Source organism: Chrysemys picta, chromosome 3, assembly GCF_011386835.1.
Source record: "Chrysemys picta bellii isolate R12L10 chromosome 3, ASM1138683v2, whole genome shotgun sequence".
Taxonomy (NCBI): domain Eukaryota; kingdom Metazoa; phylum Chordata; order Testudines; family Emydidae; genus Chrysemys; species Chrysemys picta.
Window position 1 is genome coordinate 120,843,635 of NC_088793.1, and position 26,116 is coordinate 120,869,750.

General features: G+C 41.8%; 1 protein-coding gene across 2 annotated transcripts in view; it reads left to right on the forward strand.

Moving 5' to 3' along the window:
• Positions 1 to 22,890, forward strand: part of SLC22A3 (solute carrier family 22 member 3) — a 41,840-nt gene extending 18,950 nt beyond the window's left edge. The window contains exons 4-11 of one of the 2 annotated variants that reach the window (XM_005305719.4): positions 2,919 to 3,087; positions 4,853 to 4,970; positions 14,115 to 14,212; positions 14,335 to 14,549; positions 18,349 to 18,457; positions 20,540 to 20,652; positions 22,382 to 22,481; positions 22,622 to 22,890. In XM_005305719.4, the coding sequence (XP_005305776.2) occupies positions 2,919 to 3,087; positions 4,853 to 4,970; positions 14,115 to 14,212; positions 14,335 to 14,549; positions 18,349 to 18,457; positions 20,540 to 20,652; positions 22,382 to 22,481; positions 22,622 to 22,676 (977 nt within the window). In that variant the 3' untranslated portion in view covers positions 22,677 to 22,890. The remainder of the gene's footprint in view (positions 1 to 2,918; positions 3,088 to 4,852; positions 4,971 to 14,114; positions 14,213 to 14,334; positions 14,550 to 18,348; positions 18,458 to 20,539; positions 20,653 to 22,381; positions 22,482 to 22,621) is intronic. The other variant, XM_042841034.2, reaches the window with a different exon arrangement.
• The last annotated feature ends 3,226 nt before the right edge of the window (positions 22,891 to 26,116 follow it).

Sequence of the window (26,116 nt, forward strand, 5' to 3'; positions counted from 1 at the left end):
AGCAGTGTAGGATTCATGCTATCAGGAAGAGATGGCAGGCACACAGTTTACAGGGGCAGTTGAAAAGTAATTGGAAACTCATGGAATGATGGGATGGAGAAAACTGCATCATGGGATGGTGAGCCTGCCCCCATGATGTACTGTGATCCATTCCCAGAACTCTGAGCGGCAGAAGGTGATGAAAAGAACAGGAGTACTTGTGGCACCTTAGAGACTAACACATTTATTTGAGCATAAGCTTTTGTGGGCTAAAACCCACTTCATTGGATCCATAGAATGGAACACTCAGAAAGAAGATATTTATACATACAGAGAACATGAAAAGGTGGGAGTAGCCATACCAACTGTAAGAGGCCTATCAATTGAGATGAGCTATCATCAGCAGGAGAGAGAAAAAAAACCTTTGAAGTTGCACAGTGGGATAGCGACCCATGGTGCACTTCTTTCTCTGTTGATGCTGGAGCACCAACTGTGGATGCACTCCGCAACACAAGGAGCTTTGTGTGAACATGCACAAGTGATGTAATTACAGCGGTTTATGAGCGTCAACATAACTTGAGTTGACTTAACTCTGTAGTGTAGATATAGCCTTAAAATGCAAAGTCCCTTTTTCAAAAGTGACGTAGGTATTTAACAGTCTAAGGGCTTGTCTACACTGCAGCTGCACCTCTGTAGTGCTTCAGTGTAGACACTACCTACGCAGATGGGAGAGGTTCTCCCATCTGCGTAAGTAATCCACCTCCCTGAGAGGTGGTAGCTAGGTCAATGGAAAAATTCTTCCATAGATGTCTTAGGTGGCTTATCTATGCCACTTAATGGTGTTGATTTTTCCCTGAATGATGTAGTTATGCTGACCTAATTTTCTAGTATTGACCATGCCTCGGTCAGTGTGATTTATTTATCCCTTTGCTTTACCAGTAGGTACGTTTAAGGCTGATCAGTGGCCTAAATTACTATGCCTCATATATCGATCTATAGGGAACATATACTTTATTGCAAAACATTGACTTCAGTACACTTGGAGGTTGGTTCCTGTAATGTTCTGGAGATATACCCTTCAGATTATTGACACGGTATTTTGGAACAATCCAAGAAGAGGCTGCCCCCAAAGAATCTTAGATTTTACACTGAACCCAGTTTTTACTGGGAAAAGATTTTGGTAGTTCAATGTATACAGATCGAGTCTCTGAGCCTTGATGTTAAGGAGCTCTCAGGCACCAGTGATACAAATTCCTCTGCATCTGCGCAGGGTCAACCTCCCCACAATCAAGTTCAAAAAAAGAGCAAAAGTAATTAACTTAATTCTTAAGTACCAACTTTATAAACTCTTATAGTGATAAAGAAACACAATAATAATAGCTTATTTTCTATTACATAACAGGGCTACTTCATAATCCACATATATTATTTTCAGAGTTAGACATAAATAGAAACAAAAAAACAAACAAATTAAATCTAACAGGTTAGTCCCCACAAACTCCCAGTGAGAAGTAACTCAGAGTTCCAAACGTTGAGGTTGGAGTTCTCTTCAGTCTCAGTTACAGTCTTTGCTCATGAACTCAAAACAGTCTGCTGAGTCAAAAGCACTGCAACAATATATTCCCACCTCTTGCTTGCAGAAATCTCCAATTGAAGCCCACAAAGACTTTCTCCTTCTCTGCTGAACTGTAGAATGACTGAATCAGCTAGTCACCCAATTAGCCAACCAATCAGTATTAAGTACACCTCTACCTCGATATAACGCTGTCCTCAGGAGCCAAAAAATCTTACTGCGTTATAGGTGAAACCGCATTATATTGAACTTGCTTTGATCCACCGGGGTGCGCAGCCCCCCCTCCCCCCCCGAGCGCTGCTTTAACGCGTTATATCTGAATTCGTTATATCGGGTCACATTATATCGAGGTAGCAGTGTATATAAATGAAAAACCCTGTTACAATAAAAATACAAAACCAAGAAGAGCCAAATACAGATGACTCTTTCTCTAGCATCACATTTAACTAAGAAGAGCGATTGTGACCCATACTGGTTAACAGGTTTCAGAGTAGCAGCCGTGTTAGTCTGTATCCGCAAAAAGAACAGGAGTACTTGTGGCACCTTAGAGACTAACAAATTTATTAGAGCATAAGCTTTCGTGGACTACAGCCCACTTCTTCGGATGCATATAGAGTGGAATAAATATTGAGGAGATATATATACACACATACAGAGAGCATGATTTATTCCACTCTATATGCATCCGCAGAAGTGGGCTGTAGTCCACGAAAGCTTATGCTCGAATAAATTTGTTAGTCTCTAAGGTGCCACAAGTACTCCTGTTCTTTTTGCGCATACTGGTTAAGACAATTTAACTAAAACAGTTTGGCTAAAAATCAAATAACAGTCCAGGTATACAATTCAAATGAAAGAAGATAGTCATAGAAAAAGGAAATGGGAGGGGGGAAATTAATGCTGCCAGTGTGGCCTGTGTTGGAGAGTTCACCATAACACTAGCCTGCTACAGAATGCTTCACAAGCCAGCCTGCTCCTGCACTTGAGCTTCTCCCAACCCATGTAGGTTGTGTGTCTTTTTATAAAGCAGCTGCCCTAACTATTTGCCCTCATTGGAGTCTGAGTCCAGCTACAGGGAGCCTATTGAGCATGACCAAAAGTACAGCACCCAATTCCAGAAACTTCTGGATATGGAATGCTAACTGTGCATTGGCCTAACAACAGTGATCCAGACAACTCATTCCTCCCCTTTTCTCCTCTCTAATAGCTCTTTATTAGGCACATGGGTTACACATAATTTTTAGAAAAAGGGCACCTTCAGTTGTAATCCAAGGTAGAACCCCCTGCATAACCGTGAGCCAACATTGCAAATGTAATGTTTTTAATTTGAATAGGGTTTATTTCTGTTTGTTTTTTTCCCTCTCTTCAGTGACAGAAATAGTTGGCTCAGATCAGCGAAGGATTGTTGGAATTGTGATACAGATGTTCTTCACCCTTGGAATAATGATTCTTCCTGGGATTGCTTACCTGATTCCCACGTGGCAGGGGATTCAGCTGGCCATAACACTCCCCAATTTTCTTTTCCTGCTGTATTACTGGTAACGTTGTGTTCATTTGATCTCTGTAGGTTCATGCTTTGTATTCAGATCTAGATCGGAGAATTCTTAAAAAGAGGGTTTCCCTGAACTTTCCAGAAATTACTGTTGGATGCATTTCAGATTAAGACCTGGTTACAAAATATGAAGTGAAAAAAACAACTTTGTGGCCTGATAAAATGCCTTTCTGATTAGTCAAACTATACAAGACCCATAGTCTGACATTTTCTAATAGGTTTTACAGGTCTGGAATCCACCAAAAATGTCCCTCACAATATGCCTATATTTTCATGGGTGGACTTCTGTTACCACTGGGTCTATCCTCCAAAGTTCCCTGATTGCCTTGTAGAGGTCTCATAGGCCTGGATTCCAAATTAAACTTCTTTGGAGGATCTCATATACATGTTTTTGAAAGTTTAATTATATTTATTTGTGACTGAATACTGTCCCAGTAGTGCCAGGAAACACTGGAGGGGAACAAGAACCTCACAGAGATGTTAACTAACTTGTATGTTTGGCTTGACCACTAGCAATATTTCATTTGAATGGAGTGGGAAAGGCCCAGGGTTGAACAGGAATGGAGAGTGAACTACCTTACCTTCTCTCTTGTAGGAGTTGTCCTCCAAGTCAAGGTTGAAGTACTTTAGTTAGGGCAGTGTGGGGAAGTATGCACTACTGCTGAATCAGCTGCTCGTACGCATCATTCTCTTCCCAGCTGTGTGCCTCAACCCTGACCTGAAGGGAACTACATCTCTGGGTAAAAAGGTAATTCATTCTCCATGTCATTCACTCCTTTTCCTCTCTGAGACTGTCAGCAAAGTGCCACTTAGTGCAAACCCTGGTGGCGAGTTTTAATAAAACTTTGTGCTTATAGAGTTACAGTGATTTTCATCTAAAACTCTCAAAGCACTTTACAAAGGTGAGTAACTATTCTCCTTTGCAGTTGGAGAAACTGAGGCAGTAAGTGATTTGTCGAAGTTCTCACAACAAGCTAGTGACAGAGCTGGGACTAAATCCAAAATCTACAATCACCCAATCCCATGCTTAACTGTCTCCTAAGAACTAGAGAGACAAGCAGTGCTTAATTTGTACCAGGGCTTGCCAGGGCTGAGCTCCAGCACCTCTAGGCTCTGCAGTTCATAGCCCTGGTACCTCTGGGCTTGCCTCATCAGTTTTGAAAGTAAAAAAATTGCTTGAGCCCCAAGCAATTCTCTCACCAAGAGAAGTTGTTCCAATAAAAGATATTACTTCACCCACCTGTGTCTCTAATATCCTGGGACCAACACAGATACTACTGCAGGGCAATGCTAATAACTAGGCCAGGTCAACAACTCCTTTCACCTAGGCCGTCAATCAACCATTTGATCTGAGCTAGATTAGGTCCTCCAATGTAAAGGCAAAAAGTTACATGTCCTGTCACCAATTCCCTATGTCACTCAGCTTCTGGGCCTTAGGAAACTTTCAGGAAAGTTGAGCAAAACCTAACAACTATTTGAATAAAAAAGATAAAGATAAATGGCTGAATGTTGCCTGTGACCTATAAACATTCTACTAGTTCTCAAGCTGTAGTCCATGGACCTTCCTGGTTGATCATGGCATGAAGTATTTTGAGAGTCAAGCTGAAAGTTGCCTGGGGAGCTGGGTAGAATTTCTATCTTGTTGAGAGGCTGAAGAATCACTGCATTAGGTGTTAATGCAGGTGATGATTCCCATGGTTTTCTTAAGACACAATTAAGCAAAATCCTTGCCTCCCTCTGTGCTTTTACAGGGCAGTTCCTGAATCGCCACGCTGGCTACTGACACGCAAAAAAGGAGACAAGGCATTAAACATTATGCACACCATTGCCAAGCACAATGGAAAATATCTCTCGCCACATTACTCTGAGGTACTTACCATATATTTGCTCCAGTTTTGTTTGATCTTTAACCAGTGTCCTTTCAATTCTGCTAGAATATATTCTGTTTGATTTAGAAGAATTTTACAGTACAACATCATGAACAAATTGTCTGGCTCACTTTTTTTTTCTCTTGAGAAGGAAGAAATAGGTTTACTGAAAGGACACGGGTTGAAATTGGAACATTTCCAAGAAGTCATAAGAGATGGGAATGCTGAGTGACTGATGTAAAATTTCCACTAAACATCCCAGATCTTAAAGAACTATACTAGACATCTTAAATCACTAGGGGCCATTGTCTTTCATAATGGCTTATACTCAGACAGTGCAGTGGTCTGTCTGCTGACATACCCCATGTGGAGGATGTGTCCATTAGTCTCATTGTGGAGCTGATATTTATCTCCGTCCTAAAAAATAAAGGTTGAACAAGGGAGTGGGTTCTAAGTACTTAGTGGCGGGGGGGAGGGAGGGAGCTGGTTAATAAGATTCCCTAACAAAGTTGTTTCTCATTTTGTTTTTTTGGTCATATTTCTTTTAATGATGTTTTTCTTGGTCAGCCCTAATTACAGACCTTGTGCTTCAGAGCAAAGGAGTGGGAACAACGTGGCAAAGGGGCCTTAAATTACGTTGCAGAGTGGAGATTGTGTCTTTCTACGTATTTGTAGAAAGCCTAGCATGAGGATACCCTGATCTTGATTTGCGTCTTTGATTGCTACTGTAATGCTATATTATTAAACATAGTGAGCACTGCATAATAGCGCCTCCATGCCAATTCTGCTTGCTAAGGGCTGCACCAAATTTTAGAGGGCATACCGATTGTAGGGGGAGGAGAAAGTAGTAAGGCATGGGAATATTATTCAAGCATACTACAGTTTTAAGTGGGCAGTATCAGCACTACTGTGCAATGACACCGCTGTTCATGCTCCTCTCCTAGTCCATCATATATGGATAGCTGCAAGAAAGCTTGTGCTTCTCCTTGCAGCATGAACTTACACACTGAATCTGCACATGGTTTGCCAGTACTCCTGGACCATCATTTGAGGGAATGAGGGTCCAGGAGACCTGGCAAATCACATGGAGGCATCAGGGTTTTTGGGAGCTGCTGCTGCTTCCTCTGGCTGGTCCACTGGATCCCAAACCCCCACTGCCCAAAGGGAGTATCTAACAGGAGCACTGAATTGAAACCCACAGATTTGCCCTCCTCCCAAGAGTTTCTCCAAAGGAGGGAAGGGATGGCCAAAATTTAAACTAGGGGAAGCAGAATCTGTATTGACTATGAGTTCACTATTTGCAAAAGGGAGGATACCTGATGGAATCAGAATTCCCTTGTGGCCCGAGATGGAGGTGAAAGGAGTGATGTGGTTAAGTATACATTGTCATAGTGTTATGGCATTACATATGGCCATGGACTATATCTCATCGCACTGAATGGTTTCAAAAGTCTACTTTTTTAAGCTTTGGACATGTAGACAAATGGCCTACCAGCAACAGTCAGTTAAGAGATCTGTAGGCATTGTCTACAAGCTAGGCTTGGAACTTAAATGTCAGACTTCAGAACTCCACAGGTTCGCCTTAGAAGATGTGTTTTAAATCATTAGCTTCACTGGAGAAAATCCCTAGTGGACTGCAGTCTATCCACCACTGACCATATTAAGATTTTTTTAAAGGAATGATTAATTTGTTACTGGTAAATACAAAATGTTTATGGGAAGTATTCACTCAACATAACAAGTTTCACAATAACTCCCAAATGGGTTTGAGGACAGATTTTATCTATGATTCATGGGTTTGAAGTAACAAAACTGCCTCTCTCTCTTTTCACTGGGTAGGGAGGTTTGCTGTCAATGACTTTTTTGTGCAGCTTGAACACTAACTGTTGTGCTTTCTAACATGGTCAGGCAGCTGAGAATATCTTCCTTGTGGGTATGCTGCAGCCTGTACCTCAGGAACCCAGAGTGACTCCAGGGATATAAAGTTTAAACTAGAATCATCTTTAAAAGTTACATAACAAGATGGTTCTTACAGACTCTGAGCATGCAGACCTGAGTTTGTCTGCATATCAGAGACTCATTACCCTGGGAGGCCTTCTGGTGATTACACATGACTAAAGCTACATTTTAGTCATGAAAGGTTTCAGAGTAGCAGCCGTGTTAGTCTGTATCCGCAAAAAGAAGAACAGGAGGACTTGTGGCACCTTAGAGACTAACAAATTTATTAGAGCATAAGCTTTCGTGGACTATAGCCCACTTCTTCGGATGCATCCGAAGAAGTGGGCTATAGTCCACGAAAGCTTATGCTCTAATAAATTTGTTAGTCTCTAAGGTGCCACAAGTCCTCCTGTTCTTCATTTTAGTCATGGGTATTTTTATTAATAGTCATGGACAGGTCACGGGCAGTAAACAAAAATGCATGGCCCGTGACCAGTCCATGACTTGTACTATCTACCCCTGACTAAATCTTGGGGAGGGAGCTGGCCCAGAGGTGCCACAGGTGCTCGGATGGGGACGGCCCGGGGGGCACCGTGGATGCTTGGGCGCGGGCAGCCCCAGGGGACGCCATGGGTGCTGGGGGCCGGGGTTAAAGCGGGGGAGCTGCGGCGCTTGTACTCACCCGGCGGCGGTCCGGGTCTTCAGTGGCATTTTGGCAGTGGGGGGCCCTTCAGTCTCTCCGCGTCTTCGGCAGCACTGAAGGACCCACCGCCGAAATGCCGCCGAAGACCCGGAGCGACTGAAGGGCCCCCTGCCGCTGAAATGCTGCCGAAGACCTGGACCGCCACCGGGCCGGGGCCCCTGCAGGGCCCGGGGTCTGGGGCAAATTGCCCCACTTGCCCCCCCGTCTGGGCAGCCCTGGCTGGGGGCGTGGCCCCAGGGAGTGCCAAGGGTGTTGGGGGCGGGGGGGGGGGGGTCTGGGAAGCAGGAACATCCCTCAGCTACTAGGTGGAGGCACGGCCACGCTGCCTCCTCCCTGAACGCTGGGATGTCGCCACTTTTGAGGAGCCCCCTGAGGTAAGTGCCGCCCAGAGCCCTCACCCCCTCCCACACCCCAAACCCCAGCCCTGAGCTCCCTCCCACACCCAAACCCCTGCTGCTGCTGGGGGAAGGGAGCGGTGGCCCGAGACTGCCTCAGCACCGGCTGGTGTGGCAGGCCCAGGGGGTGTCCGAGCTGCTCAGGCAGCCCCTGGGCCAGCCGCATCTGCCGCTGAAGAAGTCAGGAGGTCATGGAAAGTCACAGAATTTGTGATCTCCATGACAGCCTTACACATGCTAATTTGAAAGAGACTGTGCCACAATATACTACGTTGACCCTGATTTTCATAGAGCTCTTCTTCAGCTTGATGTAAGCTCGAAATCTTGTCTCTCTCACCAACAGAAGTTAGTCCAATAAAAGATATTTCCTCAACTTGGATAGAAGACTAGGCATTTATCCCTTCAAGTTATTGTTCTTCCTCCACAAAAGTGGACAGCTTTGCCCAAATCTGCATGATTTTATTTTCACTGTAATTCAAAGAAATTTTTTCTTAGTCACAAGTCACACCCAGCGTCACTTACTCATGGTTGCTCCTATGATAAATATAGCGCTCATAAAAACTGCATATTCCATTGCAAAAAAAAAAACCTGTGAGAAAAAGCATAGAAATTAATGTGTGTAAATATTCCATTACCCTTGTAATTCATACATTCAGTTAATGAAAATTTTGAAATATAAGAGTTCACCTGACATATTTCATGAACAAGCTAAACTTTGACCTGCCTGACACCCTTACAAACTATTTTAACACACACATATCTCATTAGTTATATGTTTTATAGATATTCATATATTAGCATGGATGGATATGTTGAAATATTCGTACACATTTCCCTAAATAGTCAGTTCCATGCTTTTTAATGCATAGTTTTGTGTAATTGTCATAATGTTCTTGTTATGGAGTTTCTGTGAGCATTATATTAATCACAGGAGCAATCTTACATTAATGACATTTTTTTGTGTGGGAATAGGCAACATATTGGACCACTCATTTACGTGGCCAACAGAATATAATTAGAGGACCGGATGGCTGTAGATAAGTGAAGCAGTATGATGGACAAGGTTTTGATTACCAGTGAAAGGCTACGCCAGAAATTAGTTAAACCATTTCCATTATGTAGGCCAAGATGATGTCAGTCTCGCCCTCAGCCCAAGCGATTGAGTGGGGTAAACTAGCCAGATTGGAATAGCATCTTCTGCAATTACAGGCGTGCAAACTGAAACAGTTAAGAGAGAAATGAAGTGGAAAGACACATGAGTGAGATAGAAGTGAGTAAAACTGTTTGTGTTCTCAGATTAATCTCTCCTTTCCACACTTCACTATTTTAAAAACCTGGACCTTAGAATATAGAGACATGTATCTTTTTCCCATCAAGCTTATTAAGATCTCAGCTGACATTCTTAAGAAATAGTCACAGTCATAACCCCAGTTCACAGCTGCAACTGCTTAATCTTGATTAATATCTGAGCTGCACTTTGGATCTGTTCCTGGGACCCTTTTGCTATACAACTTCTGTCATTCCTGGTGCTATGCCCGGGAGACAGTGATGTTTCAGGAAGTGCATTAATAGGGGGTCAAGTACATTTCTCATTTTTACTCACACCAGAATTCTCTTCCAGATAATTATCTCCAGCTTTATAAAGCCATTAGTGTGTGGACAGAAAGAGAGAGAGAGAGAGAATCCACCATGACATGGACGGACTTTGGCTAAGATTAGATGCCCAGAAAATCAAATCACAGCCTTTCTTGGCACTCAGATACCATGTTGATGAATAGAGGTGATCGGAGGACACTTCTATTTCACTGCAACTTTCAAGGTTCTGAAAAGTTGGTTTTGTTCCACACTGGAACAAGACAAAAGCCTTTCGAATGTTTTCTCAAAAACATAATTGTTTGAAAGCTGAGCTTTTGATTGAGAGAGACAGAGAATGAGTGTGCGTGAGAGAGAGAGGGGTTTGTACCCTGCTCTGCCTGATTCAGAGTGATCTGAGAATGAAAAACCTCTACTCTGAATCAGACAGAGCGGGGCTTTGAACCTGAGTGTCCCACATCTCAGACCAGTGCCTAACCATCAAGACAGAGTCTCACTCGCTCTCTCTCTCTCTTTCTCGGCTCCCTTCCCTCAGACCCCAAAACCTTCCTGATTAAATATTCATTGAAACCAATATGTCTCTGCATAACACTTCTGCTTTGATGCTATATTTTCCGACTAGGTCTAGTAATGAGTGTGATGCGAAGACAGATGAGCATTGTTTTGTTCAGTATTTGTATTACAGCATTGTGATAGTAGGGGACTGGTCATAATTTATTAAATGTTGTTTCCAGTGTAACCCCCATTCTCAGTTGTGCATAATTTCCCCCAAATTTCATTTTTTCAAGCTGAAATGTTTCACGGTTGGTCTCTGCCCAAGGGTGAATGTTTTGTGAACATTTGTGCAAAATCACTTCATCCATTTTTAAGTGACACGAGAGAGGACCAAATTATTTTCCCATTATAGAAAAATATCTTGTCTTTTTAAAAAAAGATCTCTTGCATTAAAATGGCTGGGATAGATGTGGATATTATCCTCTCTGAGGAGAAATAACTTGGAGTATTCTAGTGAAAACTGATGTTGATTAGACAGAGATGTAAGCCTTGGAAAATCACACTCTGAACATGCACAGAAGATTTAGTTCATGTTGTTAAGGTCCTGATTCTGCAAAGACTTACACATATTCTTAATTTTATATGTTGTGACTGTAATTCAGCACTGCACTTAAAGTGTTTGCTTAAGTCCCACTGACTTCAATAGCTTGTTAGAGCTTATCTTCACAAGGGGGATAAGTCAACCTAAGTTATTCACGTAGCTGGAGTCAACGTAGCTTAGGTCGATTTACCCCAGTGTTTTCAGTGCACTGTGTCAATGGGAGACACTCTCCGGTCGACTTCCCTTACTTGTCCCGGAGAGCTGGAGTACTGGGACCCACCGAAGAGCACTCTGCCATTGATTTAGCGGGTCTTCACTAGCCCCACTAAATTGATCCCTGCGACATTGATTGCAGCAGCATCTATCTCCCCGTAGTGAAGACTAGGCTTGGTGCTATGCTGAATAGGCATGAGCTGCTGAATTGGAGACTATCACAGTGCATAAAGTTTGCCTGCTCAGCACCGAAGCTTGTGAAGTGCACAACTTTTACTGGAATTTTTAAAACCATTGTAGAAACAATGAGATAAGAATTGATGAAGTACATCATTTTATACAAAATCTCTTTGCTCTTCCCAGGGTTAGGATAAAACATGTATTTGGGTACTAAGGGTGAAATTCTGATTGCACTGAAGTCAATGAGAAAACTCTCATTGACTTCAGTGAGGCCAAGATTTAACCTTAAAAGAGTTGAGGTTTTTTGCAATGATTTTAATGTCCTTTTCCCCCAGCTCATAAACCATACTCAAACATTATTTCCAACTAGTATTAGTGGCACTTGAGACAGACAGGACATTGTGTTAAGACTGCTTGATTTATCTTTGCATGGGAAAATGAATACCATATTTGCACAAGGTTCACATACTGGTCACTGCCAACATGTTCTTATAAACAAAATTAAGGCAGCTTTATCACCTTCATGAGTGTGAGCATAACAAATGCCAACAAACAGTGGATTCTGATCTGGAATGTAAATGAATGCCTGACAAACAAATTGTAGGATTAAAAAAATGGAACTGGCATGTAAAGAGCAGAAGCAACTTTGAGAAAACGTCTAACTGCGTTACAGAAAACAAAGTAGCTGTAAAGATGGGACAAGGGTTCCTAGCAATGATGAGAGGGAATGGAAGAGAACCCAGGGCAAACTGGTGGTTCATTAACACTTCCAGTGTTCTGGGACACTCTTTTTGCTAAAGGAGGTGTTAAAAGTCCATTCTGAGGCTGTTTATCTCCCTGAAAAGTTTAGGTTATATCTTATGATATGAGGAATAAATACAAAATAAAATTAATGTGTACAGCCTTGGCTGAACTAGAATCAGATCACTGGGCAATGCTGTTTGACCTAGTTTACTGTTCTCCTCACCAATCAGCATGGTCTCTGTCTCTACATTCTCTTTGGCCCTATTCTTCCTCCACAACACAAAGTAATTTCCATTGACTTCACAGAACAGATGGTAGAAAGTGGTGGGGGATCCTTCTTTCTCTTTCCACAATCACATCTTTTTTTTATGGGTTTCAGAGTAGCAGCCTTGTTAGTCTGTATCCGCAAAAAGAACAGGAGTACTGGTGGTACCTTAGAGACTAACAAATTTATTTGAGCATAAGCTTTCGTGGGCTACAGCCCACTTCATCCGATGCATAGAATGGAACAGTGAGAAGATATATATACATACAGAGAACATGAAAAAGTGGAAGTAGCCATACCAACTGTAAGAGGCTAATTAATTAAGATTAGCTATTATCAGCAGGAGAAAAAAAAACGTTTGTAGTGATAATCAAGATGGCCCATTTTAGACAGTTGACAAGAAAGTGTGAGGATACTTAACATGGGGGAACAGATTCAATATGTGTAATGACCCAGCCACTCCCAGTCTCTATTCAAACCCAAGTTAATGGTGTCTAGTTTGCATATTAATTCAAGCTCAGCAGTTTCTCATTGGAGTCTGGTTTTGAAGCTTTTCTGTTGCAAAATTGCCACCTTTAAATCTGTTACTGAGTGACCAAAGAGGCTGAAGTGTTCACCTACTGGTTTTTGAATGTTATGATTCCTGATGTCAGATTTGTGTCCATTTATTATTTTGCATAGAGACTGTCTGGTTTGGCCAATGTACATGCCAGAGGGGCATTGCTGGCACATGATGGCATATATCACATTGGTAGATGTGCAGGTGAAGATGTAGATGTCAGGGTCTGAGATTTTCAAAGCAACAAAGGGGATTTAGCCACACCTCTTCCACTGACTATGTGGGACTAAATCCCTTGCACTTCTTTAAAAATCTCAATCGAGACTCCTGGATTCTACTCCTGATTCTGTTGCTGATTTGTTTTATTACCTTGGCTAAGGGCTTGTCTACATGAAGATCACAGCAAGCTTGGGTGTGAATCTGGCCTGCGGTGAGTCTGACTGTTCATGTGCCCCCTACTGATGCACATTAACAGTTCGTGAGAGAGCTTTGATCTAGTCCTCCTTGAACTGGGAGTAGCTCAAAGTGCATTAGCGAACTGTTAACATGCATCCGCAGAGTGCACACAGACAGTTAAACTGCAGGCTGCTAGCCTGGGATAGATTCACACCCCAGTTTGCCACGGTCTAATTGTTTGTATAGACAGGCCCTAAGTCATGTGTGCTTTCTCATCCTCATTTTACCTACTTGTAAAATGGAGAAAACGATACTTTCCTCCTCGTCTCAGAGGAGGGTGGCTTAATTGATATTTCTAAATAATTTGTAGATATTTTTAAGGAAAAGGCCTAAATCAGCAAAATGCTTGTGCACATTCTTAACTATAAGCACATTCTGAAGGCCCATTGACTTCTGCTTCATTTAAATGTTTTGGGGAGGGCAGACATTAATCTTTCTCTGTTTGGGGCCTTTCCATCCTGGCCTCACTTCTTGACAGTGTCCTCCTCCCTACTTTTCCTCCTGCTGCTCAGCGGTAGGATCAAAAACACTCCCAAGGCCATTGTTGTTTACTCTCTCCATCTCTTACTCCTCTGCAGACCCACCCCTTTGTTCTGACCATTACCCATTACAATTTCATGGGCTGGCGATGGGGAATGAACTCACAATCGAGTGCCTTCTCTGAGTCACCCATAAAGTTCAATTCTGCTCTGAAAAGCAGCTGTAAAAATGGCATTGCAAAGTGCCTGGTTCATTGCCTCCCAGGGACCTCTGAGTCCACTTCTCCATTTACAAGTAAAAATAAGGTTTTTTTTCTCCTGAAACTCAATAGGAGCTGGAAATCAAGCTGTTTTTTTTTTTCTTCTGGCATATGTATTGTCCTTACAAAAGATTAAGGAGCTGGAAATTAGTCTGCAGTTGTATTACATTTTGAGCCCTCTTCCATAGCTGTTGTACTAGCTCAGCTGTGGTGGCCTGTGTTCCTGCCTATGATCTGCTGATGCCAATGTTTGCTTTTCTTTAGATCACAGTTACAGATGAAGAGGTTAGTAATCCATCATTTCTCGATCTGGTTAGAACTCCCCATATGAGAAAATACACATTGATTCTAATGTATGCCTGGTAAGTCCCAATTTTACTGTGTTTTGAGCATCATATTTTGTCGGTATTGTGATTCTCTCAAACTTGAAATTCGAGTCAGCTGCTTACAATCATTTGTGTTTGTCTCAATGTTTTTTGTTTAGGTTTACAAGTGCCCTGGTTTACCAAGGGCTTGTCATGCGCCTAGGAATTATAGGAGGAAACCTCTACCTAACCTTTTTCATCTCCGGAGCTGTGGAATTGCCTGCAGCTCTCTTGATTTTACTGACAATCGATCGAATTGGCCGACGCCTTCCATTTGCCATAAGCAACGTAGTGGCGGGAGTGGCATGCTTAATTACTGCATTCTTACCAGAAGGTAACTCTTTCCTTAGCTTCCCAAGATCATTGATTTATCTCACAGACTCATAGACTTTAAGGTGAGAAGGGACCATCATGATCATCTAGTCTGACTTCCTGCACATTGCAGGCCACAGAACCTCACCCACCTACTCCTGTAATATACCTCTAACCTCTGACTGAGTTACTGAAGTCCTAAAATCATGATTTAAAGACTTCAGGTTACAGAACATCCACTATTTACTCTGTGAAGTTCTTAGAGTAGAGAGGTGAAAGCCACACAAAGATTTCGAAGCGGTGGACGAAGATAAAAAGTGTGTTGTGGTACAGTTAGCAAATGATAATGCGAACTACAGAACAAAAATATGAGGAAGGGGGAAATACACTCATTCCCTGGCTGGGAAGATATTTATCATACAGATATGGAGCTAGGAAATTGGTAGTTTGGGGAAATTTCCCATCTCCAAATAAATGAGTGTCTGAGAAAAGAAACAAACCTATTTAAATGATATATTTCCTGCTGGTCAGTCTTAGCAGATCTTGAGTCAGATTCTCAGCTCTAGTAACAGTAACAGGCCATTCCATTGGCCTAGGCTTGCCAGAGCACAGTGTGTGCTGTCCGTTCCTCGTTTCATCCATCCTATCCCTGGCCTGGGGCAGGGGCCAGAAGCAGGCGGCACAGAGCCAGCTATCCTGGCTCGACACCCCCCTGGGTTTCTCTTACGCAAAGGGAATCACTGGCTGGTAATTCAAAGGGGACAGACCAGAGGTAGAGGATCTGGCTCCCCTTTTAGTAATTCTTGGTCCTGCTTCAAGGACTACCAGGGTGACTGTGGGGTGTGATTCAGCACTGCTGACGAGGGATTCTTTTCTATAAACTGATATCTCTCCACTTTGTGGTTACAGTGAACTGTATATCCCAAGGAAAGCATTCATAAGTGCTGCACACTAAAGGCAGATAGAGAACAGAGATCCTTACCCTGACTGTGAAATCCCTGCTCTTTGCTTCAGAGTAGTTTAGATTGGAGCTACATAGGATGTTGAATGACCATTAGAAAGGATCACCCCTCCCTAAGGATGTCATCAGCAGAATGAAGCCAGTGTTGTGAATACTAATTAGCCTTAGCAGTGTCAGCCCCAGAAATTATATCACAAGGCAACAGTTAGCAGGCAGATATCCCAAGAGAAGAGCTGTAAAATGGAGCCTATGAAAATGGGTGGGTTTGGAAGCACAATAAAAGATCCTTCACAGAAACACATTCCTCAGTGGGTCCAGTTTTACCACAATTAGATTTGTTTTTAAAGTTTATTCAAAAGTTACTTTAAGACAACGCCACACGTTTAAGCAGCTCAGTTATTTCAATAAATCCAGCCGCAATGGCAAGTGTCTGAGCATCAGGAGATCTGAGTTTTGTTCCTGGCTCTGCCACTGGCTTCCTTTATGACCTTGGGTAAGTCACATCACCTGGTTTGTAAAGCAGTTTGAAATGATACTTACCCTCCTCTGCAGAACACTTTGGATGGAAAGTATGGTGTCAGTGATGGGCATTATTATGCATCAGGCATTTTTATTATTGCCTAAAAGTGAGTAGCTTGTAATGTGTCATGGTAATCTACAGGGCAATCATGCAACCGGACATCCCAGTACCATGGTTCCAGTCATTACAATCCTTCTGTTAAAGCAACTGAACAGTCATTCAATTTAATAGGAAAAAATATTTTATTTAAATTTGTCCTATGAAAGCAGCTGTCCCAGTTATCCTCCTCCCATTTAAATGGCTTCAACTCATTTAATGAATTTGATCCAGGATGTCAAGTATCAGAGGGGTAGCCATGTTAGTCTGGATCTGTAAAAAGCGACAAAGAGTCCTGTGGCACCTCATAGACTAACAGACATATTGGAGCATAAGTTTTCGTGGGTGAATACCCACTTCATCAGATGTAGTGGAAGCTTATGCTCCAATACGTCTGTTAGTCTACAAGGTGCCACAGGACTCTTTGTCGCTTTTTATTGATCCAGGATGAAATTTTGCACCATTTCTGTCCTCAAATGTCACCTTTGTGTGTGTCTGATTTCTCTGAATTTGCTACCAGGAGAAAGTCACTATTTTCACATGCACACGCACACATGCTCACACACACAAACAGATTTTGGGGATTAAATACGTTTTTCCACCTACAAAAAAATTTGTTTTTGCAAAAAATTCAAGACAAAAAGAAAATAGGTGCATTTCTCTTTTTCATGAAATAGTGTTATTAAAGTCTTTAATGGAAAAGATCCTATACCATTAAATGGGGATGAAATCTACAGAGACCTCTGAACATTTGATAGGGTTTTCTAGAAATTACTCTTAAAATCTTATCAGATTTCAAAGACGATATCCCTTCTAGAGTTTTTTGAGCCATCCTATAGAATTCCATAGCAGGCATTTAATTTTCTGTTATAAAATCTGGTGAAAAAAACTATAGAAAAATTGTCATTTTTTATTAAATTCTAGAGGAATTTTCTATGAGGCCAAGGGACATTTTTCCCCAGATCTACTTGGAAGTCAGTCTGACTCAGCTCAAATTATAATTTGATTTAGAAAAATGTTGCAGGGGGAAAATGTCACACCTGGATAATGACCAGCAGCCTGCCTGAAGCAAAGGATTGCACAATCTGGGTATGATCATGGGAGCTTGGCAACAACATTTACCACTCATTATCCTGCACCTGGCATTATGCAACACGTCTTTGTTGAGTCACTGGGTTGGAACTGATTTCTGAGTCTTCAAACTGGCCTGGGTGACACAACAAAGCATGAGTAGCCAAAACTTGAACACCCATAGATGCCAGCACACATTGATATCTGGCAGTAATGCCCTTTTGGTTCTACTCTTCCTTGAACCTGATCCAGAGTCCCTCTGATGTAACTCTTCCTGACAGGGCTTGGAGGGTAGTTCTGAGAAAGATATAAGCACCGGAAAACAGGAATTGGCAGACTGGATCAGACCCAATGTCCATCTAGTCCATTAGCCTGTCTCTGACTGACCAACACCAGATGCCTTAGGGGAAAGTGTCAAAACTCCGTGGTAGGCAGATTGGGGTTATCTGCCTCCACCTCGGGTCTCATCCAGCTCCCTGTTAGAGATGGCTTAAACCCAATATCCCTTCCAAATCTGTTGTTAGCATTAACGATGATTAACAATCATAACTCTGGATAGTCTTATTAGCCATGGAAATGTCCAGACTCTTTGTGAATCTCGGCTTCAGTGACTTCCTGTTGCAATGTCTTCCCCAGTCTAATTATGCGTTGTGTGACAAGTATTTCCCTTGATCAGTTTTCAGTTACATCCAGAACAGCCAGAAATTGCTCACTAACGCGTAGGTTCTCGTGTTCTGAGCACACCCACCAGAGTGGGCTCTGCTGGCAAGGTAGGCAGGGGAACACCTCGCTTGAGAATCCTCCTGGAGCTGTGGCATGAAAGAGAGCTCCATTGCCTGTGCGGCGGCATCAGGATTTAGGCAGCTTTGCGTATGCCCACCCAGCAGAAATTTAGGCACCTCCAGGTGTAGGCACAGGCTGAGCGGTGGCATCATGAAAGTCAGTGGTGCCTAAATGTTGGATTAGGTGCCTAAATCCCTTTGTGAATCTAGCCCTGATGTTTGCTTCTGCTCACTTACACCGATATAAATCAGTAGTAACGCCAGTGAACTCAGCTGAGTTACACCAGTGTGAAACCCATGTAAGGGAGTGTGGAATGAGCCCCATGATTTCCAGCTGACATGGTAAAACACATTTAATCAACCTTGCTTTTTGACTTTACCTTGTTAACAGATATCCCGTGGTTGAAAACCTCAGTAGCCACTCTGGGAAGACTGGGAATCACCATGGCTTTTGAAATTGTGTATCTTGTGAACAGTGAATTGTATCCTACAACATTAAGGTAACTGCAGTTGTTTCATGCACAGCTGAAATCCACATTAAACTGAAGGAAGTTGCCTTCGGTAGCATTAAACACATTTGCATAGTAAATGGCATTATAGTGTAACCGTGCCAGTGTTCAAGCTTAATTTGGCAGTACCTCTATGAAAGACATTCTTCTTATGCATTTTAAGTGCAAAACTGAAGTCCACCTTAAATAAGGAGGTGTGACTAGTGTCACCATAATTAAAGACGTTCTATTTAATTTGACAATGCAGTGTTATAGTGTCCCATGGGAGACAAATTTACAGAGGAGGCAACTTAATCAAAGACCTGTAAAGGAAACACAGTTCTCAGAAGAATGTATTTTCTATCCAACAAGCCAAAACTTGTATAGCAATGCAGCTAACCCTGTCTAAATTGATACCTATTAAAGAAATAAGCTAATTGTGATAGGATTTACCTCTAGAATGCCCCCTTTTGAGAGAGTGGGCAGGGGTACCTCCCTTTGTTCCCAGTACCTTCCTTCAGCTACAGGGATGGTTACCGAGTCAGTGTCTTTCTAGCTACAAGTAGCAGGGGATTAGTTCAGCACTCCCCCAACAGGGAGTCCAAACAAAAAGGGCAAAGGATACCAGTCTTTCAACCCCAAAGCAGTCCAGGTCCACCTGGCATGCTTTGCAAGGCAAATAGGTCAGTATTCTTTGAGTTAGGGCTGGATTTCTGTAACCCCTTTGCAGTCCAAGGGGCCCAGGCTGAGCATTCTGGGCTGAAAGAAAGGAAAATAATTTAGAGGTTCCTCTACTTATCCAGAGGATCTAGGCAACAGAGGATCTTCAGCAGCCTTTCTAATCAGCATTCACTATTCTGCGGATTTAAGGGGTTGGCACTCTAGCTCTGGATTTGACTTTACTCTCTTAAGGAACCGCCCTTTTTCAGAGGCAGCATGCTCCAGGTAGGACTTGATTGTACCCAAAGGGGCTTGTTAACCCCTCCTGGCTGGGATGGGCACTTGCCCCACCACCATAATCAAATAAACTTTGAGTGTCCCTAAAGATAAAATGTAGTAGAAAATGTACCCAATAAGAAAAGAGACCTGTTCAACTAACCTATTATCTGTGCATCAAACCAATTATATATAAAACATTCCTACTGTCAAGACACTTGATTTACTGAGTAACTAGATAACCTGGTAATTGTTACCCTTAGTCTTCCATTCCTCAGCTTCTTTTTGTCGGTTTCTGACTCTCACTTGTGTCATGTTGAAATTAGACCGGAAGATCTTTGGTATATTGCTACAGTCTTAATAACTTTTGAAGATAAAATAAGAAAGTGAATGGCTATGCAATATATCTGGATTTTAGTAAAGCATTTAATACAGTGTTTCACAAACTCTTTCAACATTAAATTGAACTTGGCTTGGGTCTGAGCATTTTAAAGATGGGAAAACAGGCACAGAGAATTTAAATGAAGTTGCGCCAGGTTATCCAGGAAGACTGTGACAAAACTGATTATAGAATCCCAATCAACCAAGAGTATGTCTACATTGCAAATGGAGGTGTGACTGTAGCATGTGTAGATACGCCTGAGCTGGCTTTAACATAGTTAGCACAAGTAGCAATAGCGGTGAAGCCATGGCAGCTTAGGCTTCAGCATGGGCTGTACAAGCCCACCAGGGACCCTGGGTATTCACTTGGGCAGCTACCCACACTAAAGTCCATGCTGTAGCTAAAGCAAAAGGATCGTGTCAATAGTACTTCATCTTAGAAACTGGTTAGTTTAAAGGTCTGAATGCAGGAAGGCTTTGTGTGCAGTGATTTAGTATTAGTGTTCCACAGAGGTACAACTTCTGAAATCCCATTAGGGAAGATGACTGGGTATTTCGCAATCTGATGTACCAGTGGCAGAATCTGGCCCTTAACATTGTTGGAATTCTTTTAAAATTTCCCACCAGTTCCCGCTATGTTCAATATATTATTTTTCAGTAACCCTCTGTTTTCTCATGAGTTCACTGTTTATGAGATAACTTTGGGCCTAACACATACATCTCCTAGGTTACATTGTCTTAATCCCTCTAAAATGAATATATTTTTTTTTTTTGCAGAAACTTTGGTGTTTCCCTGTGTTCGAGCTTGTGTGACCTAGGAGGTATCATAGCCCCATTTCTTCTCTTCCGGTTAGCAGCCATCTGGATGGAGCTACCTCTAATCATCTTTAGTAAGAAATCGTTTAAAATGCAACCTTGGATAGACTATTTCTTTTGCAAACGGACTGTTCAGTGCATAAGAAACATACTTTACTTACAGTACTGCAGGCTGGGAAAGTGCTGCTTTATTCAGCTCCATAACAAACACAGTAGGGAAAACACACACTAAATAAACAGGAAATAAAGGAAGGGTGGAAGCATGGCTCCCATACACAATACTGTGATAATCCAGTTAATCCCTTGATGACCACTTTATTACAATTTGTTTTTAATCTGCTTCCTAACACAGCTTCTTTTCTTGGGAAGAGTTTTATTGCATGACCTATCTTCCCCCCTAATCCATCATCTCCATCCTCATTGGCCAGCACAGATGATCTAAGTGCAAAGGGGAGCTGTGCTGCATCCTTTCAATGATAATGGTTACATCAGCTTGCGCACCCACACACATGGAGTTCCAGGAGGCATTCTGGCTGAGTCCCACTGCATTTGTATCCCTCCTAAATTCTAAGCCCTGACTCCCATGGGGAAGACCCCTCAAAAGCCATTAAAAATTTGTTTACTTTTCAAAACAGAGCCCTTGCAGCAATGGGTTTCTAACATTTTCTGGATAGTTTTCATATGTGACTACCTTTCATCAGGCCAAATAAACAAAGGACCACATTCTCTGCTGTTGGAAGTTAGTATAGCCCTATCGAAGTCAACAGAGCAGATCTGGCCAAAAGGAGATAACCTGGGTTATCTCCCACTTAAGGTCCTGCTTTGCGAGAACATGGGAATTGCCATACTGTTTCAGAACAGTGGTCTGTGTAGTCCAGTATCCTGTTACCAACAGGGGTCAGTATCAGGTGCTTCAAAGTTAGGTGCAAGAAACCCTACAGCTGGATAATCTGGTCACATGGAATTTTCCTGCTGACTTCCAGGTTGGTTTACTCCCTAGTGCATGAGGATTTATAACCCTTCCAAAAAAACCCTTGTTTAATTTGTTAGCGTATATTGTTCTAACTCTGGATATTCTTGTTATTCATATATATATATATATATATATAATCTTTTTTTCCCCCATGAGCTTTTGGCCTCAGTGGTGTCTTATGACAATGCGTTCCACAGGCTAATTGTGTGAGCAAAGTATTTCCTTTTGGTAGGAAATCCTGAGTCTGAAGACTAAATCATGTTTTTCTGAAGAGAAACATGATGAGGAAAGAGTAGAAGGGACGGAACATAGAAAAAGAAAGAGAAGTGGATAAAGAGGATTTGAAATACAAAGTAAAAAAGAGAGAAGAAATTTTTTTTTCAAATTAATATTGCTCCAACCGTAGCAGTATCCAGATGTTCCAGTTTACACCTTTGTAGTCAAAATTTCTGCTGCACTCTGAAGACCTGATCCTCAACAACATTGTGTAACTGGGTGTAAAATTATCATCTGTATTTTCATCAGGCCCAGGAGCCCCAGTCATTGACCAAGACCCCACTGTGCTAGGTGCTGTACAAAAAAAAGTCCCTGCCCCCAAAGACTTTACAATCAGCGTGGTAACATTTCACATCTACTTTCCAAAATGTAAATGACCAGATGAGAATCAAGGCAGGGGAGAAATGGGCCTTCAGCTTTTACTTAGTGGTTTAGGAGCAACTTCAGGTCTTTCTACCCTTTTCTTATTTTGTGCCACAAAAGTGTCCTGAGAATAAAAAAAATGGCAAACCAATTTTGGTTCTTGTTTTCTTTTTCTTCAATGCTTGTCATAGGTATACTTGCAGTCATTTGTGGGATCTTAGTGCTGTTTTTACCTGAGACAAAGGGAATTTCCTTACCAGAGACAGTGGAGGATGTGGAACAGCTTTCCAGGTACTGTCTTTCCTTCAATATTACATTGGTGTGATTTTCTGAGCAAGGGGCAGGGAATTGTACATTTTTACTGAAAATAAATTGGGCAGTGCTACAGCTTAGAAATATAACTCTTCTCTTTTCTCCCTCTGTTACTTCAGTCTCCAAAGTAAAAGTGGCAGGAAAAAGAAGCATCAAGATACCGCCTATATATGATCTTTCTCTAAAAGCACTGAGCAAAACATCCCTGTTCTCACACCGGGAATTTGGTTTCCTCCTGATAACTGCTTTAAAGTCCTCTGGATTGAGCTGTGTCACAAAAGACACCTCCAAGTACTTCTTTTAGGAATGAAGATGTTCTAAATAAGCGTTGTATTTTTATATAGCTACAGAATAAATACATATTTTCTGAGTCCATTGTTTCCAGGAAGGGAGCGTTGTGTGGTTCTTGTTAGAGAATACCCACTTCAATCAGCTGCTTTGCCTGGCCCAGTAAGCTCTTACTTATTTGTATATGTTTGGGTCATTTGTTCATCCTTGATATTACAATAATTTGGGGAAATTGTGGTTTAAAATTGTGATGGTTTGGGATGGGGGAAGCAGAATTGGAGTAGTTTTGTGCCCCACCGAGCGATAAAGCCTCTGAAAAATCAGAAAAGCAAACGAGGAATTGCTTAGGGAACCAGGGAACTGATGACATTCAGGCTGGAGAGAGTGGGAGCCTCATTTCTAATGTGTAGGTGTCAACAGGATATTCTTAATGTTTGGGACGGATTGGTATTGCAGAGTTGGTGAAGGGACTATAGGATAGAGTTTCTAAATTTAGCATGCACCACATTGTGGTTGAACAATGAATGCTCCAAACTGACCATTTCAAAAGCCTGGCATGGAGGAGCAATTATTTGTAAGATGGGGTTTCAAGAAACCATAGGGGGAAATAACCAATATACAAGGTGCTTCCTTCATTACTGCAACTTGGTGAGCTATATACAGTACATCAACACTTCCTAACTCTTCCCAGCCCATTCCACCCAACTGCCATGTCTGCTTAAAGAAAACAGGAACCATGCTAGCAATAAAATACATGCATGCTTGGAACAGGCAACAGAAGGAGAGACCATGGGACGCAGAAGACCAGCAGAACTACTTTTCAGTAAGAATTTCTCCTGACACGTAGTCAAATAACAGTAAGACATTTGGCAAAACTCCCTACAGACTAAAAGGAATGGAGCCAAATGTGCACCTCTGTTAAACTATCTGGTTAGATGGTTTGTAATGCCAAATTAGAACACATTGTATTTTGATGCTGTCCCTGAGAGACAATTGTTCTTAAGCTACTAAGAGATGCCAGGATTACCTGAACAAATAGACATTCTCCTAAATGGATAGTGGACTTATTTTAACCTTTCTTGTTTATTTAATGTTTTTCTCGAGTCTTAAAGTACCTCAATATAAGAGCTCTCTCAGCTCTGCAGTGGTGTCTGTGGTTTGCAGAGGAATCCGTGGGTAATTTTAATTATATTGGTTATAGGCAGAATTGCTTGACGTTTTCTGTGGCAGAGGGAAGTTTGTGTTGTATTGGTCAACTGCCTGCAGTTGCACTTTGTTATTGCTTGATATGTGATTGAGAACTTAAGGCATGAGAACTTATTTTTCAGGCCTTTCTAATTGTACACCTCTACCCCGATGTAACACGAATTCGGATATAACGCGGTAAAGCAGGGCTCTGGGGGGGCTGCGCACTCCGGTGGATCAAAGCAAGTTCGATGTAATGTGGTTTCACCTATAACACGGTAAGATTTTGGCTCCCGAGCACAGCGTTATATCGGGGTAGAGGTGTACTTTGCTCAGAGTGGCATTCTGTATTGTCCAGAATAAAATGTAGACAATGTATGTCAGTATTTAAAATAACTGAATGCCTGCATACTCCCTGTGAGGAATTTAAGGTCTTTTTAAGCTTACAATTTTATGTGTGTGGATCAGAGAGACAAGGTGGGGGAGGTAATATCTTTGATTGGACCAACTTCTGTTGGTGAGAGAGACAAGCTTCTGAACTACACAGAGCTCTACTTCAGGTCTGGGAAACTAACTTAAAATGTTGCTGCTAAATAAGTCAGGCATGTATCTGTCGATGCCTTCGGACTCTTTAATATGATACTATTTTAATAATAACCTGGGTTATATTTTCAGGTTAAGTATGTATACTATACAGGAAAGAGGAAACTTGTGCTAATGTTCACTGATAAGCAGACGGAGAAGTAAAATCTCAGTCCCTGTGAGAGTTCCTCCATATTAATTGTAGCACATTAGACAGTGATCTGTTATAATACCCAGAAATGCCAAAATCCCTTTGGTGACCTTAATTAGGTTCCATTCTCTTTGTTTTACACAGTCTTTTGGCTTGTTTTATTAATATTTTGGTAGAAGGAGAGGGATGAGATGGTGGAGGTAAATTGGGGTCTAAAGTGTGGCACCCCCCCCCCACACAGTGGGAAATAGGGCTTATATGTATATGGACCAATAATTATGCTGCTTATAAAAATAATTCTTTTAATTGCAAAGTCACATCTGCTTTTAAGTCTAAATGTCAATGAGTTAATCATTTCTGAGCCTTATGGGAGAGTCCTACAAATTTCTCTAGCAGGGATATAATTTTCTATTAAAGTCTATAGGTGAATGTTAAAAATTCTATCAAGAGGAGATCACCCTCTAGGATTCATCCCTATTAATTTTTACAGGACTTTTCTATGAGAAGAAAAAAGGGAACATTTTATCAGTCTTCTAGGCAGTACTTCCAATGTTTGCTCCGACACTTTCTCAACATTTTTGAGCCAGCAGAAGGAATAAGTGAAGACATGGTATACCCAACCAAATTGAGCACCGGTTAAGGAATGATTCAAGAAACACATTTAGGGCCTGCTTCAGAGAGGTGCTGGGTGCCCTCAATACTCATTGCAGTCAGCAAGAGGCAAGGGGCTCTAATACCCTTAGGACTGCACAGTTAAGATGTGATTTCATTTATCATGGAGTTTCTTACATATCATCTTTTAGTGCCTTTATATCAAGTGTGATCTGTTTAAAAGTCAAAGGGTGAATTTTCCAACTGTCAGTACAGCATACACAACATGGGCTATGGAAATCAAGGAATGGATTCTGACTGCCACTATCACTAGGAATAAAGATTTTGTCATCAGAATTTAGCAGACAGGGCTGCTGAATAGGAGGCACAATAGAAATCAAGTCATTCTTCCATGCTTGTATTGACTCTGTGAGGGGTTAACAGGAGCAAACATTTGGTTTTGTTAAAGTAAGCAGACTTGACTTAAAAAAAAAAAAAAAAACCCCACAGGAAGCAGATTTTCTGGATCAAAAAGTCCTGAAGTGAGGGGTCTCCTGTAAAACTCACAGATGAAGAGTGTGATGATGACAGTTTTATGTAATGGCCGAGATGGGTGGCTATTTCAGTCAAGCCCAGCGTGATCATTATGAAGCCCATTGTGGAAATTATTTCCAGGGATAGGGCTGGAAGGTGAAGTACTGGGTCTACTGACAGTAGTAGCCAGACAGTATGATGGTCTTCATATGGGCGGCACGTCAGACCTTGTCACAAGAACAATCACATTTCTGACATGGTCTGGGAGGCAGAGATGTCTATG